Raw genomic sequence first — 20,145 nt, forward strand, 5'->3', positions numbered from 1 at the left:
GTGACCTCTTTTTTTTTTTTTTAATTGAGATGAAATTCCCATAACATAAAATTAACCAATTCAGTGGCATTTAGTACATTCACAGTGTTGTGCAACCACTATTGCTTTTTAATCACAGCATTCTGATGCCTTTTCTGCCACTCAGTCTCGAACACTTCCTCTGTCTTACGAGTTACCTTGTATTTTTTCTAGAGAGAAATAAATGATGAGTGAGTGGCTTTGAATCACCAACAAACATATACCGCATAAACACCACACATACACCATACATAAAATCCATCAAAAAATAAAAATAAGAATACATAAGGGGCACCTGGGTGGCGCAGTCGGTTGAGCGTCCGACTTCAGCCAGGTCACGATCTCGCGGTCCGTGAGTTCGAGCCCCGCGTCAGGCTCTGGGCTGATGGCTCGGAGCCTGGAGCCTGTTTCCGATTCTGTGTGTCTCCCTCTCTCTCTGCCCCTCCCCCATTCATGCTCTGTCTCTCTCTGTCCCAAAAAATAAAAAAATAAAATAAAATAAAAAGAAAATGTAAAAAAAAAGAATACATAAGTCACAAATACCATAATGCTTGACTATTTGGAAAATATTATACCTAAAAATACCTTGTCTACCGTAAATTAAATCCTACCTGCAGAAAAGGATAACTCTACTAGAAGGATAAATATGATAGCATTCTGGGGGACAAGTTTGAGAGTTTTCTAGTGACCAGTTGTGAAATTTATTTTTGGTGATTTGGGAACTTCAGTTTTGTTTTTTGCTTGATTGTAATTTTGTCATTTCCCCGACCCCACACCTAAGCTTCACCTGTCCGTGTTTAGCTAGCTTCCAACAGTACGTTACTTCTACCCTGATAGTTTGAGTTGCAGAAACTAGAACCATCTTTTCCAGAGCTGTCTTTTTATCTCAAGACACTCCACGGGCACTTTGTAATCCAGGGTACTTTTTTTTTTTTTTTTTTAATCCTGTGCTCCTTAAATGACACTGCTTGATACAATGGGACGAAATTAGTAGGAGAGGGAATTTGTCAGATTTTCTAGTGGCTTTATAGAATACTCCCATTTCAGCGTGTTGGCATCTGGATTGTCAGCTGTTGTTCATACCATTTTCTACTTCATGTTATTAGTCTGGAATCCCGGCCAACTCCCTAAGTGTGTCAATCAGTGAGCGCATTGTGACATTTGAAGATGAGTTGTACTGAGCAGATCTTACGTGGTGATAATGTGCCCTGGCATTAGTGATAAACGTGTAAAAATAAATACAGGTGCCCTCCTTAAGCTCTGATCTCAACGTTATTGTATTAATTATACCACGCATGGAGGTAAGTCATTCTAATCAAGTTTTCTTTTATATCTTCAACATTTATCAACTGTCTTTTTACTCTGCATAATTAAAGTTAATATCACGATACTAAGATCCGTTACAGGTTTATTTTTCTTGTTCTCTTCAAAATAAATAGGGAGAGATGAGAAGAATCAGATGGAGGTGGGAGAGCGGCAGCAAAGAATTTTTCAAGATACTGATAGAGCTGGGAAAATATTGGAACATTTAGTCTAGCTTCTGTACAGATTACAGGTGCTTGGTAATCAGAAACCTATTCATTGCTGAGATGTACAGAATTGAGTTGATAAGGTGAGGACCCCTTGGGGACTCCTAAGAACAGGCTGGAAAATTGTGAGTTTCTGCTGAGTCCCTCGGAGTCCTGCCAGAGAATTAGGACTCACCGAATCCTGTTACTTCTGGAAAATTCAGCTATATTACTTTATGGTTGGCCTCGTCGAAGGACAGAGCCACACACCATCACTAGATACTAGACCCCTTTATAAACAAAACAGGTTTTCCGTGGGGAAGGTGGAAATGCTTGGGCATTCAGATTTGGCACTTTATTTAACATGCCTCCTGTTCTTACGTTTTCCTGAACTTACAGTTCTGATTTATTTTTTTTCTTACAGATCTTTATCCCCATTTTACAAGGCCTGGCTCTCGCTGCCAAAGAGTGCTCCCTCGATAGTGACTACTTTAAATACCCCCTCATGGTAAAACTTGGCTCTTTTTCTTTAAGCCATTCGTTAGATGCTTTTCTTCCAGATTATTTTAACGCACACTTTTCTTTCAGGTCCGCGATTAACCTTGTTTTCACATTTAAAACATGAAAGCATTGCGTTGGCCTTGCGGTGTTTGCTGTGAAGAGAGTTTTAGCGCTGGGACGTGTTCCGCCCATCCGAGCCCTAGACAGGAGTCGGGGACGCACCCTTAAAATGCACTTCCCCTTCTAGCGTAGCTTATGAAAATGACAATTCTGGGCGGTGTCCTTCTGGTTCTCCTAACAGGCATATAATAACTGCAACGAAATTTTGTTACTGAAAAAATTTTAAAAAGCTATTACAAATTCAAATAAGAAGGTAGAGCTGTACTAGGAAAACTAGTCCAACTTTCTGTAGTGACTTTCTATGGAAAAGCCTCAGTAGTTTTCTTGTTTATCTTCCCCGTTCCCTTCAAGCTTCATGTGGGAGACAGATCCGCTCGTCTCTGTAAGGTACTTAAGAGCAAGCGTTGAGTCACGGACAGAACTTTCCTCTAGATTCCCATCGAGGGCCTTGATTGTTGTGAAAACAGCTAGAACCAGGTAGAAAAAAAAAGGCGGGGGCGGGGGAGGCTCTTCTCTGAATTTGCTTCTTGGAAATTTTTGGAGAAAACTACCCTGATGTCTATTTTGCACTCTAGAAATATGAAGGAAAAAGGATCAAAATACGAAACGAGCCAACTCTATGAATAAATACAACCTTGTGTAAGCCAAGGCCCTGGTTACACTGGTATTTTTACTGGAGTTGTTCCTTTTACTCATTCTTCCTACTGACTTAATTCCATTTTCCCGTTAACTCGGTACCCACCGAGGACCTATTCTGTGCCAGATACCGGGGCTGCTTAGACAAGGTGCCCCTCTGGGAGTTGCTCCTGACTTACTGCAAAACTCAAGTCCACAACAGCACAATCAGATAATCACACCCTGATAAATGCTAACACGGAGCGGTACACGAGGGGTGCAATGATCTCTTTCAATACAGCAATTTTAGTATGTGTGCTTAATCAAAACTGAGCTAAAAGTCTTAAGTGCTGGGAAATCAGAAGGTGAAATGGGAATTCTTAGTTTTAAAAATAACTTTGAATGGCTACATGTCAAGGCTCTTTCCACTGCACATGCTATTCAAGTTTCTAATAAAATTCTGTTAATCCTTATGCACTTTCCTCTCTGTGCCAGATAAAGGGAAGTGAGATCATCTGATTGTTTGAGTTCAGTGATGAAATGAGTGCACATTAATTATCACTCTATTATGTAAATGTTCCTTCGTGGAACTGTGGGCTTTTCTGTTGGGGACTGATGTGGCTTGATGTTTCGGTAAGGAGCTTTTAGTGTCAGATATCAACAAAACGTTCTTGGTCAAAAGACAAAGGCCTCCATTATGACAGACAATAGTTTGATTTTATACCGTTAGTGCTGCTCGGATGGCCATGAGAGTGCGGTGCAAGGAAGGACAATGGGGGCAGGAAGAGGAAGACCGCTGCAGCTAGAATCAGAAACAATCGTGATTATTCTCTGGCTCAGCGCATCCCTGCGTTGCCGTACCCTGGAATCAACTGGGGATCTTCAAAAAATACCGCCACCCGGCTCCTAGCCGAGATTCCCCCCCATCATGGGTGTGTTGAGGGTGGGGCGTGGCATTGGGCTTTTCCATTGGGCGTGGCATTGGGCATTGATCAGCTTCCCAGGTGATCCTCTTGTGCGGCACCATGTGGGAACCCCTGTGCTAGGCACTGAGAACTTTTCCTTTGCGGTAGCTCTCTGAGCCTCAGTGGCACCTCGAGGCACATCGGCGCCTAAGTGCGTCGACTCAGAAGCTTCCATTGACTGGTTTAGCAACTTGTGTAGCTCTCTTCAAATCACAGAAGATTAAGCTCACTGTTAAAGTAGCATTTGATTGGAATACTATGGCCATGTTAAACTGTGTTCATGCCCCTAAAAACAATTTTTCCTGCTTCCCTAATGTGAGAATGATTGGAGCTCCAAAGGAAAGTGTTGGAGTTCTCAAAAACATCAGAGATCTTGAAACCATGTAATACTTTTATTTTTTTTTTCCATGTAATAGTTTTAAATATGTTCTGAATTTGGTTGCTTATTTAGATTGTAATTAGTTGTAGTGCCAATTAGCACTGGAAAGAGTGGTCATCTAAAGTTTACAAAGCATGTCTTTTTTGACATGGAGAGATGTTAAATGAAAACATCATTTTTTTATAAAAATATACACATTTATCTCCGTGTGTGTGTGCACAGAAATATCTCTGGTAAGCTATTAACTAAGATATCGATAGAGGGTAAAGTTTAGGAATGATTCTTAGCTTCATTTTATATTTCTGTTTTATCTGAAGTTTTTACATTGAGCGGGAATTAACTGGTTCATCAGAAAAGCGGTGAAGCTGTTAGTGTTTTGGAAGGAATGCATATAAATTTTTAGCAGCATTAAAGCTGTGCCTTGATATTACACGTGGCAGTCAGTTTAAGGTGAAATATGCTTAAGCGACCCTTTCTGATCTTATTTCTAGGCTTTAGGTGAGCTCTGTGAAACCAAGTTTGGGAAGACACACCCTGTGTGCAATTTGGTGAGTGCCCTCCTAACGGACTTCCATATATTCGGGGGATGTCTAACTCAGAAGATCTCCCTTGAGTAACATTATCTGAAAGACATCGCTGAGAGGACATTTAGATGAGATGTATGTAGGTAGCACGTCCGGGGCGGCTCGCAGCGGTTCAGTCAGTTAACCCTGCACGTGACTGCCTGGGATGGTGTTCTTTATCTTCCTTTGTGGTTTCTGTAGAAGTATGGTGCAACTAGGAAAGCAAGTCCTATGGAAAACTTGACCTGGCCTTTGAGAGTGGAGGAGTAGCTCGTCTGAACTCTGTCGAAGAGCTTCTTGAAACATAAAAGTTCAGAGACTATCTTGTAAAAACGTAGAGGGGTTGGAGGCTTCTCCTCCTCCATCAGAGATGAGAAAATACCAACGGGGTTCCTAGCACATTGTGAGCTTTGGGTTTTTGTGTGTTCGCTGTCAGCCGTCGTACTGGTGGCTGAGAGCCGGCTGAACAGGTTGGCTGGGGAGAACTCAGTTCCTTACGTTTTCCCCTCACTTGCCGACTTAGCAGCTTGATTCACTTCTTCCTTTTTTTTTTAAACGTAGGTTGCTTCTTTGCCGTTGTGGTTGCCGAAATCCTTAAGCCCTGGCTCTGGGCGGGAGCTGCAGAGACTCTCTTATTTGGGGGCTTTCTTCAGTTTCTCAGTCTTTGCAGAAGATGATGTAAGTACGGTGGCCATTTGCACTCGGCTGCTCTTGTGTTGAGATCCCTGCCTACATGTATGTTGTGTACGGGTTGAATTGTTTCCCTCTCTTTCCAGGCTAAGGTGGTTGAGAAATATTTCTCAGGGCCTGCCATTACCCTGGAAAACACTCGCGTGGTTAGCCAATCACTGCAGCACTACTTGGAGCTGGGAAGGGTAGGTGTTTGAAAATTGCATTCAAAGGATGAGTGAAAGAGAAGTTGCATGTCAGTAACCTGTGCCCTGGATGAGAACTGTCGCAATACTATGTGGCATCACGGGGTACTGGCTCTGAGGTTAGTGGCCATGCTGTCTCTCCAGCTTGTCCTCAGGCCTTTAAAATACGAGACTGAGCGAGCGCTGTTAGTTTGCATATACTCCTTGATGACCCAAGTATAGTGTGTGTCCCAAGTATAGATCAATGTGTCTTCAGTTCTGAAACTTTAGCAGCAAAATTCTAGGCTGACGATAGCATCATTAAGGTAATTTTGATCCTATCCCTCAAGGAAACGGCGAAGGCTATTTTATTACAACTGTAACTCCTTCCCCCCACTCCGTAATCCGCTTCCACGCGAATCGTCTTGACACAGTTGAATTTGGGCATTTCTGTTCCTCTTGTAGTCAGCTCCTCCTAACGTGAGTGGAAAGAGTAGAGGAGAGAAAGGGGGAAGAAGCCTAGCTGTTCTTTAGGTCAAAAGGAACAATTTATTAAAGTAAAGTTTTAATTTTTTTCTTCCTTTTAAAAAAATAACTTCAGCAAGAGCTCTTCAAGATTCTGCATAGTATTTTGTTAAATGGTGAAACCCGCGAGGCGGCTCTCGGGTACATGGCAGCTGTGGTCAATGCCAATATGAAGAAAGCGCAGATGCAGGTAGGACTCCGAAGGACTTTTACTTCTTGGTGTAATTCATTCACCTAACCTGTGTTTACTCGGAAACAACACCAGGCACTGTTCTGGCAAATGGAGACGCAGTGTTGAGCAAGATAGAAGAGCTTCCTGCCTCTGTGGAGCTTACGTTCTCCAAGCTAAATGGTAGACACATAAACATATTATCTCGGGCCGTCCTAGAATCCGTGAAGCAAGTAAAGCAAGGTCGAGGATTGAGAGTAACTGGACGTACCAGGAGGAAGGTATGGGAGTGATTTTTGATCAGGTAGTGGGGAAGACCCTTCTAAGGAGGTGCTGTGTGATCAGAGACCTGACTCGTGTGAAAGTCAGCCATCACAAGGCTGGAAAAAGAGTTTTCTAGACACGGGTGAAGCACCAAAGGTGGGAATGAACTAGCTTCGGAACAAGCTGCACGTGCAGACGTCAGTGACTGAGAGTGTACAGGAAAGAGAATGGCGGGTCATGGGCTAGCGGGATGGGCAGAGGCTCCCTCAGACCAGGGCTGACGTGGTAAGAGCCGGAATGGGAAAACACTGGAGGCTTTTGCGGCAAGGAAGCCACCAAATGTGCTGTGGGAGGAGGGACAGAAGCAGACCCGCGGCAACCAATTACCAGGTTGTAAGCGTACCAGATCTGGTGAGGAGACTGGTGGCTTGGACGACTTTGCAAAGGTAGAAAAGTTAGAAGGGCATCCTTCCTCTATTATTTATAAGTAAGGAACGAAAGGTGTGACCTTCCTAACTCAGAAGAAGAAACCGGTTTAGAGAACTGCATGAGACTGCCTGGGCTTCCTGCCGTAGCCCCACCATTTACTAACCTGATGGTGGGACCTTAGATAGTTATTTCTCTGTGTTTCAGTTTCCTACGTGCTAAGTGGGAGTAATAATAGTACCTAACTGTGGATTTAGTATCTGTAAAGCTGTTAGAACAGTGCCTGGTGCACCGTGGACACTCAATGGATGTTAACTACCATTATTACAATTATTCTATTACTGATACAGGACTTGGCTAATTATGTTGACCAGAGAACCGATTAGCCAAATGGTAGTGAGCAAAACTAGGGATTTGATGCTCTTGGGGGAAAATAAAGAAGAGAAAGGAAGCAACATATATTATGTTTCTACTTAATTAATTTTGAGGATCTTGGGCAAGTCACTTAACTTCTCTGAGCCTTAGTTTCCCCCTCTGTAAAATGGGAATGACAGTGGCGCTGACTTCCAAGGGCTGTTCTGAAGATTCAGTGAGAGGATGTATAAAATGCTTCACGTATGATTAATACTCCAAAGAGCACCTGCTAGTAGAAGGACAGTGGTGACGATACTTGTCCTCTCTTCGACTTTGGGGTGAATGTCCGGTCTCCTTATAAAGTTGTGCCCAAATTTCCATCTAAATCATTGTTTTAAATCGCCCCCCCCTTTTTTTTTTGTATTTCACAGACAGATGATAGATTGGTATCTACAGATGGATTCATGCTGAATTTCCTTTGGGTGCTGCAGCAGCTAAGTACAAAGATCAAGTTAGAGACGGTGGACCCCACGTATATATTCCACCCAAGGTGTCGGATTACTCTTCCTAATGACGAGACGAGAGTGAACGCGACTATGGAGGACGTGAACGACTGGCTGGCTGAACTTTGTGAGTGACGCACACGTTCATTATTAGACCGTTAAAGCGCCACCCTTTTATTTGAAAAATTGTTTTCTGTTTAAAAAAAATTTTTTTTGATGTTTATTTATTTTTGAGAGAGAGAGAGAGAGCGAGCAAGCAGGAGAGGGGCAAAGAGAGAGGGAGACCAGAATCCAAAGCAGGCTCCAGGCTCTGAGCTGTCAGCACAGAGCCCAATGGCGGGGCTTGAACTCACGAAGCAAGAGATCATGACCTGAGCGGAAGTCAGTCACTTAACCAACTGAGCCACCCAGGTGCCCCTGAAAAATTGTTTTTAACTTATTTTATTTGGATGCTAGTGATTCCTCACAAATTGTTATTTTTTCTCCAGAAGATGAATTTATGAGTCAGAGATACACAGTAAAAATTAATGCAGTAAAAAAGTTCTTGATTTACCCAAATAGAAACACAGAGCAACTGGAAGGAAATGTACTCACAGTAAAACAAAAAAGAAGTAATACAATAAAAATGATAGTGGAGACCTAATTATTATATAGAGTTTGCATATACCAATTAAAGTTCTCATGAAATATTCATAGATCTTGACGAATTGATGGTATTAAAATAGGAATATCTTCAAGGTGCTACGATTGTTGATCTTATTTCTTTGTTAGAAAACATGTCAATGACAGATGTCAAAACCCTTTGGCATTTATTTTTTCACGTATTATAAAATCGTTCATGGAATAGGAGAGAGATTCCATGCTTACCCGGCAGCATCATGATCAGGTGTGTGTACATGTTCCAGAAAAACATTGTTTTTTAAGTTTATTTATTTATTTAATTTTGAGAGAGAGCGAGAGGGAGAGAGAGAATCCCAAGCAGGCTCTGCACTGTCAGTACAGAGCCCGTTGCAGGGCTAGAACTCACGAATCATGAAATCATGACCCAAGCCGAAATCAGACGTTTAACCGACTGAGCCACCCAGGTGCCCTTCCAGAAAAACATTTAAGCTACAATAAGAATTAAGCAGGGGCACCTGGGTGGCTCAGTTGGTTAAAGGTCCGACTTCCTCTCAGGTCATGTTCTCACGGTTCGTGAGTTTAAGCCCTGCATCAGGCTCTGTGCTGACAGCTTGGAGCCTGCTTTGGATTCTGTGTCACCCTCTCTCTGCCCCTCCCTCACTCATGTTCTGTCTCTCTCTCACAAGAATAAATAAACCTTAAAAAAAAAAAAAACAACTAAGTATATGATGAACAATAACATTAGTATTTTTTAATTATTAAAAACATTTTTTTAATATTTATCTTGGAGAGCGAGAGACAGGGAGTGAGTGGGGGGCGGAGCAGAGAGAGAGGGAGACACAGAATCTGAAGCAGGCTCCAGGCTCTGAGCTGTCAACACAGAGCCCGACGCGGGGCTTAAACCCACGAACCGTGAGTTCAGTGACCTGAGCTGAAGTCCAACACTTAACCAACAGAGCCACCCAAGCACCCTATAAAGTTAGAATTTGAGTAGTGTGATTTGAACAAGTAGCTACTGGTATAGGCTTGGACTCATATCATGGACTAGTAAGTTCCAGAAGAATCAAAGGGTTAAACATTAAAAAATATATATTATATAATATTTATATATTAATATTAATTATTAATGTAACTAATGTTAATATATTATATATATATATAAAATAAAACGTGAAAAAAACAAACAGGATTTGGCCCAGTCATGAAGAAAACAAATTTATAATGGTTTAAGAAATGAAGCAAATCATCAGAGACAATATGTATATAAACAGCATCTTAATATGTAAATATACTTTTTCTGGAGTGAGACTAAATGAATATGTAAAATTTAAAAACGGGTCAAAATATGTGTCGTATGTTTGATAAAATCATGCCTTACAAAATGTAAAATTGTTAGAAATGTAGAAGGCTCAAGCTAAATGCTACCAACAGACAGTTTTCTTTTAGTTTGGGAAAAAAAATGTAAGCAGTATATAACCTAAGGAATAAAATACACTTTTTGGAAAAGATATACATACTTCTAGGAATTAGATACAAATTGAAAGAAATTCATGGGGCGCCTGGGTGGCTCAGTCGGTTAAGTGTCCGACTTCAGCTCAGGTCACAATCTCGCGGTCCGTGAGTTCGAGCCCCGCATCGGGCTCTGGGTTGATGGCTCGGAGCCTGGATCCTGCTTCTGATTCTGTGTCTCCCTCTCTCTCTGGCCCTCCCCCATTCATGCTCTGTCTCTCTCTGTCTCAAAAATAAATAAACATTAAAAAAAAAAAAATTAAAAAAAAAAAAAAAAGAAAGAAAGAAATTCAAGTTACGGTTCTGTATCTGTAAATTATCCAAAAACAAAGTGATAAGATGGAATGGAACTTTGTGAAGAAATAGACGGCATTTAATCAGTTTTTTTAGTGAATTCTGATTTATATCAAAAATTATAACACTGTCATTGTCAGTAATGCTACATTTTAGAATATGCTCCCAATGCTGGGGGTGGGGTGAGGTCGTAAGTTTTTGTACGTAGATCTTCCAGGTACTATTTATACTAGAGAAAAAATGACAAATGACAAACCTACCCGCAGTGGGGAAATGGCTGTGGAATCTGTAGCTTATTAACATAGTCTAATAGCATTTTGAGATTTAAGGTGATGTTTTGTGATCCGTGTTGAATAATAGAAATGGTTCTATAAAATACATCAGGAAGACACAGAACAAAAGATTGTCGAGGTACATCTACGTAAACATTCAAGCAGAGGGGCAGAATCCCTACTCATTGGACACAGCGTGCAGGCATTCTGTTCCTCTTATAACTGGTCTATACTTTTTTTTTTTTAATTTTTTTTTAACATTTATTTTTGAGACAGAGAGAGACAGAGCATGAACGGGGGAGGGGCAGAGAGAGAGGGAGACACAGAATCGGAAGCAGGATCCAGGCTCTGAGCCATCAGCCCAGAGCCTGACGCGGGGCTCGAACTCACAAACCGTGAGATTGTGACCTGAGCTGAAGTCGGACGCTCAACCGACTGAGCCACCCAGGCGCCCCAAGGTCTATACTTTTTAAAAAGCATCCTTAAACTTCTTGAAAATTCAAGTGTAATTTTGTCTTAACTGTGCTTTTTCTCTGATTTAGTCTTGTAGTAGATTTTATTTAGGGAATTATGTTATTTTTCCTAGATGGAGATCAGCCTCCATTCTCTGAGCCGAAATTCCCTACGGAATGCTTTTTTCTTACCCTGCACGCCCACCACCTCTCTATTCTGCCAAGTTGCCGTCGCTACATCCGCAGACTCCGGGCCATCCGGGAGCTCAATAGGTATGTGCCTGAATCCATGTCCTGGGATCGCCTGAGTTACCACTGCTCTCGCAGAGCAAGCAGTTCCATTGTGACCAGTAGATTTTTTTTTTTAATTTTTTTAATGTTTATTTATTTTTGAAGGAGAGAGAGGCAGAGCATGAGTGGGGGAAGTGCAGAGAGAGAGGGAGACACAGAATCCGAAGCAGGCTTCAGGCCCTGAGCTGTCAGCACAGAGCCCGACACGGGGCTCGAACCCACGAACTGTGAGATCATGACCTGAGCCAAAGTCGGCCACTTAACCGACTGAGCCACCCGGGCGCCCCAGGTGACCAGTAGATTTGAATGTGGGGAGTATGTACGTTACAGCACACCACCTGCCTCTGCTTCCACGTCCACATTCCGTGGTCAGCCAGAGTTCTTTATGTGGTGAAGTGACCCAAACTTTGGCTTCTGAGAGTTCTCAACCCTTGATGCGTGGTCACTAGACGTCCATTAACTCTTTCCATTGGTCATGGGAGGGACTTTCAAGGATCTCCCGGATTCCAGACATATTCCTTCCTCCCTGGACTCTGAAGCAGTAAGTCTAGTTCCCCTTGATAAACAAGATCATTTACTCCTGCCTACATGTAATTCTGTTTTTCACATGTTGTCTTGTGGCATAAAGAATTCAGAATGACCAGATGGTAGCCTCAATTTCACATTCATCAGCACCGTTGTTGAGTTTCTTTTTCTTTAATGTTTATTTATTTTTGAGAGAGAGAGAGAGAGAGAGCTGGGGAAGGGGCAGAGAAAGGGAGACACAGAATCCAGAGCAGGCTCCAGGCTCTGAGCTGTCAGCACAGAGCCCAACGCGGGGCTCGAACTCACAAGCCGCGAGATCATGACCTGAGCCGAAGCTGGGATGCTTAACCAACTGAGCCACCCAGGCGACCTTGTTGAGATTCTTAATCTAAGCATTTCTCCCTGTGTACCAACATCTCCAACTAAACAAATCACAGGAACAGGAAGCAAAAATATTTTTGAATGGGTCCTCTGGAATGATAACAGTGTGGCCACTTCATTTGGTCCAAGGCCTATGTACACGTCACTTCATTTGGTCCAAGGCCTATGTACACGTCTGGCTGTGAGAAAAAGTATGTCATGTCTATATCTGCAACTGTGTATCTCTATCTATCTGTCTTGCTAATCTCTTGTTAATGCTGATGATTACTCTATAGATGATTACTCTGAAGATTTTCCTTCTACATGTATATTCGTGTCGTTTGTAAATGATGACAGTTTTCTTTCTTACACCTTTTCTCTTTTTGTAACACTGGCTACAATTGCTAGTACAATCTTGAATAGAGACAACCTTCTTTGTATATTCTCATTACCAGATTAAGAAAATTTCGCATTATTTTTAGCATTTTAATAGTTCCTATTCCTAACAGAAGTTGAGTTTTATTAAATGCTTCTTCCATAGTTGTTGAAGAGATCAGATTTTTTTCCCTCCTGTATTCCGTTAATGTAGTTGAATTACATCAACTGGGTTTCTGATATTAAACCAGACTTCGCTTCCTAGAGTAAACTCAGCTTTTATATCTCATTGATATTGCTTTTATGTCTCATATTCATTTTGCCAATATTCTGTTCGGGATTTTTGAGGTTGTGTTCGAAAGAAAGATTGACCTGTAATTTCTTGTTAAGTCTTTCTCAGATTTTGGTATAAGTGTTGTGCTTGCCATATAGAATGAGTTGGGAAATACTCTCTCTTTTTATATCCTTGGAAGAGTTTATTGTATAATAGTTATGTTATTTCTTTCTTGAAAGTTTGGGAACATTCATTGATGAAGCTGTCTGGGATTAGAGTTTTCTTTGTGGGAAAGTTTTTAATTATGTGCTGTATTCAGTTGATAGATACAGGACTATTTAGGTTTTTATTTCATCTTGTGTTAAATTTCTGTAACATCTAAATTTTTAAAATCTATAGGCCTAAAGTTGCTCATAATATTTTCTATCATTTTAATGTCTGCAGCACCTTCATTATTTCCTTCTACTCTCTTTCAGTTTAATTTGCTTTCTTGTTGATATTTTTATTGCCCCTTGAGGTTGGTACTGAAATCATTCATTTTCAGCCCTTTCTTATGTGCATTTGAGGTGTCTCGTTTCCCCAAAGCATGGTTTTGGCTGCATCCCTCATGTTTGGCATGGCACATTTTACTGTTCAGTTCAAAATATTTTCTAATTGTTACTGTTTCATTTTTGACTGTGGGTTATTGAAAATATGTATTGTTCAAATTCTGGATTCTCGGTGGATTTGTCTCTTTATCTCTAGCCAAATTTCATTATGGTCAAAAGGACATGTTCTGATTTGTGTCCTTTGAACTTTTTGTGGAATTTGCTTTCTGGCCTCACATTCACAAGTAAACGTTCCATATAGATGTGGAAAGAATGTGCTTTCCGTGTTGCATATTGCACAGCTTCACTTTTGTCTCAATAGGTCAGGTTTGTTCATCTATCATTCACACTTTTCTCATATTTGCTGATTTTATCGGCTTATACTGTCAGTTACTGAGAGGCATATATGCATTTCAAACTGTGATTGTGAATTTGCTTCTTCATCTTGGAATCCTGGGATCCCATCTCTTCCACTGACTTTGGATGATCCGTTTCAATGGTACCAGCTACCGCTTGGTACCAGTACCAACTCCCAGTGGATGGTCAGAGATGTCAGTGTTCCCCTCACCTGTGTACTTTCCAGTGCTGTGATAGGAGAGATGTCCTCTAGGGGATGGCGGGGCGAGAGGGCATGTATTGGGAAGAGGGGTTGTCTGAGCTGGTCACACTTGGTATATTTATATTAATCTATATTAATGGTCTCAGCTTCTTTTTTTTTTTAAAGTGTATTTATTTATTTTGAGAGAGAGAGAGCAGGGGAGGGGCAGAGAGAGAGAGAGCAGGGGAGGGGCAAAGAGAGAGAGAGAGGATCCTAAGCAGGCTATGAGCCATCAGCACGGAGCCCGATGCCTGGCTTGAACTCACAAACCGTGAGATGATGACCTGAGCTGAAACCAAGAGTTGGACACTCAACTGACTGAGCCATCCAGGCGCCCCAATATTCTCAGCTTTTTTTTGTTAATGTTTTTTATTTATTTTTGAGAGAGGAAGAGATACACAGAATGTGGGGGGAGGGGGGGCGGTGCAGAGAGAGAGGGAGACACAGAATCTGAAGCAGGATCCAGGCTCTGAACTGTCAGCACAGAGCCCGACGCAGGGCTCGAACTCACAAACTGCGAGATCATGACCTGAGCCCAAGGTGGACGCTTAACTGACTGAGCCACCCAGGCCCCCCCCGTATTCTCAGCTTCTTAAGCGTTAGATTCCTTCCTCCGAATCATGACAGGGGATGTCAGATGGCTCAACTTCACTCAGCGTAGGTCGCTGTCAATTCCAACTTTGAGTCAATTAGCTGGGCACACATTGAAAACCCATCCCAGCTACTCAGGACAGTCTTGAATCCAGGATCTCTGATAGGTGTAACGTGTTGATGAACTTAGTTCTACATAGAAAGATGTTAACATGCTTCACTCTTGCTGATCAAGCATCTCCAGGATCCATTGCACACACGCTCCCATATTGTGTCACTATTGTGGTAGATAGAATAACGATGTCCCAAGAATGTGGAAGGGAAATAGTAATTCCAAGTGCATTGAACTCTATAGCAGTTTGCTTAAAAAGGAACAGATATGTCAACCACACGTTGTCATGACCACCCAGTCAGAAGCTGGACAAGGCTGCCTCGCACTTCTCCTCATTGTTCCATGTGCCTGTCCAGTGTGGCTCCCTAGAGGCAGGCTGTCAGGCCTGTCTGCCCTCCCGTAGTGCTTCTAAACATCTTTCAGTGTCCTCTCGTCCTGCCATCTGCAGCTTAGACAGGTGCCACACGGCACTTTCAGTGTGCTATCAAATCATCGCCATTTTTTTGAGAGCCAGGTACGTACCAGGAGTTCTCTCTTGATCCTAACCTGGCGGGAAGCTGCTTCAGAGTTCACCCTGATAGTAGGGCCTCTGTCCCTGCTCAGCAAAACTCCACCACCACTGTGCGTCCAGAAAACCCGCGTGGCTGCCACTCCCCAGTATCCGCTTCTGCCTTCGATGAGGGCTCACCTCTTGATGGAAGCTAGGTCATGGGCAGAGTTGCTGGCAGCGAGGCAGTCTGGGAAAGTGTAGTTTCAAAAAAACTTATAACCCTCTAGTTTTCTATGTCTTGATGGAGGGGGGTTGAAATCGCATTACGTGGGCCAGTCTTTAAAACGTGCGGCCTGTAGTGTGACTGGCGGGCGATCTTTGGGCCGGCACCTAAAGGAAGTGAAGGAACAAGCCACAGAGACTATCTTAGGAGCATTCCCAGCAGAGGGAACCTTTGCAAAAGAAGAGAAGGAACTGCCATGACCGAACTCGCCTTTCGTTTTGGTAAATTGACCAGACGAAGTAACCTCGAATTTCCACGAAGGACTTCTTTTTTCCCCTCTCTGGAAAATAAGGGGACAATGTGTTTCTTACTGTATTTCATTAACTCTAAAGTACCATCAATTTTAAGACCTCGTTATCTGAGGAACCAGTAAGAAAGAAAATTTCTGCCGGTTCATGGTAAGAGACACTCTGATTTTAAAAATGCTAAAGTGAGGGGGGAAATGTGAATCTGAGGGTCAACAAGATGGTCACAATGAACAGACAAGGTGGACCCTGTGTCTTCTTGCATCTGACGGTTAGTCTTTGGTTTTAGAACCGTGGAAGATTTGAAAAATAACGAAAGCCAATGGAAAGACTCCCCGCTGGCCACTAGACACCGCGAAATGCTGAAGCGCTGCAAGACTCAGCTTAAGGTTTGTACAGTTAATTGGAGCCTCGTAACGATAATCCTCCCACCCGCAAGTGTGCCTTGAGGGAGCCCTTCAGTGTCCCCTTTCCCTTCATGATTCTGTTCCCCGAAGAGAAAACGCTACACTTGCCCACTTGCCGGTGCCTCGCCCGTGTCTAACACGATATTTAAATCTCAGCACGGAATCTGCACGCGCTCGTGCCAGCGACAACTCGAATCCTTCCTGGTGTCATCACCCTCAGTGTCACGTCTCCGGCCTCTCTCCCCCGTCTGCAGGGTCCTCCCCTCTGCTGCCTCCCAGCCCCGCGACCCAAAACACACAGGCGCCGGCGCGCCCGGCCACGCGCCTTCACGATGTTCCACCAAGCGGGTTTGTGGTAGTGGGAGGGCCCCCTTCCCTTGTCCCTCATTCTCCATTTGCCATCGAAGACGATCCACGGCACGGACCCTGACTGTAGACGGGGAGATTTCTGCTGGTGGATGCCGGGCGGAGGCTGTACGAGGGAGCGTAGACAGCGGACTTACGCATTTTTCTCACGCTCTTGTTCACATTGTAAAACTGACTACCAGCTGGTTCTGCTTTCTGTTGATTAGTAGGAGGATGTGTGGACATGGTAACTTCGATTTCTGGTGCAAGTTAAGATAGATTTGTTTCATTTGCCAAGAGACGTACTCGAGATGCAGGATAGACCAGGGGCCCTTAACTGGCGTCCCTAGACCCCTGCGCTCATGCCACAGACATGTTGTTAGGAGTCCGGAAACTGTTTAAACCGATGTGCCAGTGCGTGCGCGTGCGTGCGTGCATTTCCTTCTCGCAGTCGTCCTCCCAGGCAGGTGTGGGACCCTCTGTGGACAAGCATTTTGCCCAGGGACAGCTCATTAGTGGTGACCTGGAATTCAGATGCAGACTTGACCGGCTTCTTTCCACGAACCGTCTCTGACGCCAAAGCGCCTCCCCCGGCAACCTTGTCCCCCAGTCAAGCTATTTAAACATGACAGTAATAACTACCTTCTTGAGCCCCAGCTTCGGGCTCAGTGGTTTGCATGGCGTACCTTTTGTTTTTCTCAGAACAAAGAAAGCTCCTGACACATGACCAGCTTACTATCTAGCTAGTTAGAGATGGAGCTCACGAAGCCTTAGAACTTCGACTTCCCATCTCTTGGCCCGTTCCCTGGCCGGTCAACGCTGCGGGCAACTCGCTCCCAACTAATGTGTGGGCGGGGGCATACCTCCTTCCACAGAAACTGGTACGGTGCAAGGCCTGTGCTGACGCTGGTTTACTTGACGAGAGCTTTCTGAGAAGATGTCTGAATTTTTACGGCCTTCTCATCCAGCTGCTGCTCCGTATCCTGGACCCCGCCTATCCCGAGTGAGTGTGCCCCCTCCCTGTCACCTCCTCTTCCCTCGTCTGGGCCGTGTCGTCTTCATTGTTCTTTAGTCGATAGCTAAAACCCAAGCCCTTACTTAATCCGTTCTTTAATTTCTAGATTGTACTTTATACAGACTACAAGATTAGTAATAGTTTGGATTCCTCGTAATTATAGTAAGAAGGGAATGTCCGCACCTATTACTTAAATTTTGACCTAGTGCTTTTTTACCAACTGGCTGTAGATTGACAGAAAAGGAAATCCCTAAGTTAGAAACTAAAAACCGGAGATAGCAAGCTATTAGGTAGGCCCTTTAAGCACTGGGTCCAAGAAGATACTCGGCCAGTTATTATTATTTTATTGTTACTACGAAATCTCCGGGTCACCGATGTGGGTGAGGTTGACCCAAGGTCCTCTGTAGGAGTGGAAAATATTATTTAAAGTATATCTGTATCTCTTTTGTCTCAAAACAGCTTGAGTTGCATGAAGTGACCAAATATGACCCTTTTATTTCTTTCGTATTTGATTACATTAACCTTAACAGAAAATCAACAGAAGGAGACATTTCTCGTGCCTGCCCTAGTATACCCACTGTCTTCATTCCTCCCTGCTCATTTCTGGTTCTGGTCTCTTAGCTTGTATCCTTTTCCCATAGCTGTATTATATAGAAGGAGGTTCCCCCCCCGCCCCCCCCAATAAAATACTTATCCATAATGGTCGCGTGATGTTCCTTATAGTTTCCGGTCCCAGGTTTTTGTTTCATAACTTGTGCTTTTATTCTCTTTGACAGCATAACACTGCCTTTAAATTCAGATGTCCCCAAGGTTTTTGCAGCATTGCCTGAGTTTTATGTAGAAGATGTTGCTGAATTTTTATTTTTTATTGTACAGTAAGTGCCTTTGACATACTCCATCGCTCTAATGTGTTTTCATGCATAATGTGTACATTGTATTATGAACTGTATTGCCAAGCTCCATTTTATGCCTGAAATTCTGTGTGATGGCTGTAACCGAATGCTTCCTGGAGACTGGAAAAATAAATCCGACCGTGGCACGAAGCCAGTTCCAATAATATCTTCAAGACAGAAGCAGGATTAACAATGCTGCTAAGAATGTACTCTGTGAAAATTGAGTTGAATTTCTAATAATTGAGTATGTGTTTCTGAGAAACAGAAGGAGCAAACAGTTTATAAATATCTAAGTGAACATTCAAAAGCCAGAAATACCCGTATCTGTATTTTTGTACCAAAATTTTTCTCAATTATAAAATTGGAGAAAGCTTACAAGGAAGTGGTTTGAGTTTATAATTGACATTTGAGGTTTTTTTTAAAAACAAAAAAAACCCAAAAAAACAAAAAACAGCTATCAAAAAAATTTGTTGGGGCACTTGGCTGGCTGAGTCAGTGGATCATGCAACCCCTGATCTCAGTGTTATGAGTTCAAGTCCCTCACTGGGTGTAGCGATTACTTAAAAATACAGTCTTTAAAAAAATTTTTTTTAAGTCTTTTCGGTAGCAAAGATCTTCCGTAAAGTCTGCCTCATAATTTAATCATGGCTTTGGCTTATTTCCTTAAACGTAATAAGTTAATATGACATGCTTCAGCCAGTAGACCCAATAGATTTGAAACCTATCTAGTTATAAAGTAAACAGTCACTTGAAACTCCGCAAGTTCAAGGTAATTCGGTATCTTGGCTCCTTGACCTATTGGTCCCTTCCCTACTTAATGATCCCAGCATCCAGTCAGGTGGAGTTTTTCCAAGCTTTATTTCTTGCTCTTTTTGCCTTCTTCAGATACTCTCCTCAGGTGCTTTATGAGCCCTGTACTCAGGACATTGTGATGTTCCTCGTTGTGATGTTGTGTAACCAGAACTATATCCGAAATCCATATCTGGTGGCCAAACTAGTAGAAGTCATGTTTATGACCAACCCTGCTGTTCAGCCACGAACCCAGAAGTTTTTTGAAATGATTGAAAACCATCCTCTCTCCACCAAATTGTTGGTCCCTTCACTGATGAAGTTTTATACAGGTACGTTTCAAGTATTCAGGTGGGCAAGGTCGTCTAAAGCTAGCGGACGGAGTTACTCTAAAGCTGGTAGCTAATATCCCGATGGCCACGTACGGGTGTGACCTACTAGCCCACCGCTGACAGAGCATGTGCTATTGCTTAATTTTCCCCGAATAGTGGAGATCCCACATTGACCGTTCTACGCACAAGTCCCTGATGGTGCAGCAGGATCCACGGTAAGCCACGTGGTTAACACTGAGCTCGGATTGGCGTCGACCGCACGGATCAGTCATTTTGTCTGGAATCCTCTGGCTCATTTTAGCTTTGAGCTTTCAGAGCACGGGTCAAACAGGGAGCTTATTACAAATGTTTCTTCTTGAACCCCGCTCAAATCAGTGGAATCGGGATACTGGGGAGCATTCTCTCATTCGCTCTTGTCTACACATATTTGCTGAGTGCCTGGTAATAACCAGGCGCCGCCGTTCTGGGTGCTGGGTTTTATGCGGGTGGACAAGACCCGAGGACACATCAGACACCGTCCTCCACTTCTGGACTGGTTGGATTCTGAATTTTTATGTTTAATTGGGCTTTTGAACTGCAGATATGCTTGCATAAAGCTGATTACCTTGGGACCAATTCACCTGTCTGCTAGCAAAGGCGTGAGATTGTCCCAATGCCACATTTTCCTTCCAGTTTGTACATTTTGTAGGAAAGGAAGTGTGTTCTGTCTGTCTCAACTTCT

General features: G+C 43.0%; 1 protein-coding gene across 3 annotated transcripts in view; it reads left to right on the forward strand.

The window, feature by feature from the left end:
* The window catches only part of UBE4B (ubiquitination factor E4B), a 120,967-nt gene that overhangs the window by 77,278 nt on the left and 23,544 nt on the right, over nucleotides 1–20,145 (forward strand). For all 3 annotated transcript variants that reach the window (XM_042951387.1, XM_042951385.1, XM_042951386.1), the window contains 11 exons: nucleotides 1,951–2,034; nucleotides 4,598–4,654; nucleotides 5,231–5,347; nucleotides 5,446–5,544; nucleotides 6,125–6,238; nucleotides 7,693–7,891; nucleotides 11,047–11,185; nucleotides 15,933–16,032; nucleotides 17,271–17,398; nucleotides 18,187–18,285; nucleotides 19,189–19,424. In XM_042951387.1, coding sequence (XP_042807321.1) covers nucleotides 1,951–2,034; nucleotides 4,598–4,654; nucleotides 5,231–5,347; nucleotides 5,446–5,544; nucleotides 6,125–6,238; nucleotides 7,693–7,891; nucleotides 11,047–11,185; nucleotides 15,933–16,032; nucleotides 17,271–17,398; nucleotides 18,187–18,285; nucleotides 19,189–19,424 — 1,372 coding nt within the window. The remainder of the gene's footprint in view (nucleotides 1–1,950; nucleotides 2,035–4,597; nucleotides 4,655–5,230; nucleotides 5,348–5,445; nucleotides 5,545–6,124; nucleotides 6,239–7,692; nucleotides 7,892–11,046; nucleotides 11,186–15,932; nucleotides 16,033–17,270; nucleotides 17,399–18,186; nucleotides 18,286–19,188; nucleotides 19,425–20,145) is intronic.

This window comes from Panthera leo, chromosome C1 (genome assembly GCF_018350215.1).
Source record: "Panthera leo isolate Ple1 chromosome C1, P.leo_Ple1_pat1.1, whole genome shotgun sequence".
NCBI lineage: Eukaryota > Metazoa > Chordata > Mammalia > Carnivora > Felidae > Panthera > Panthera leo.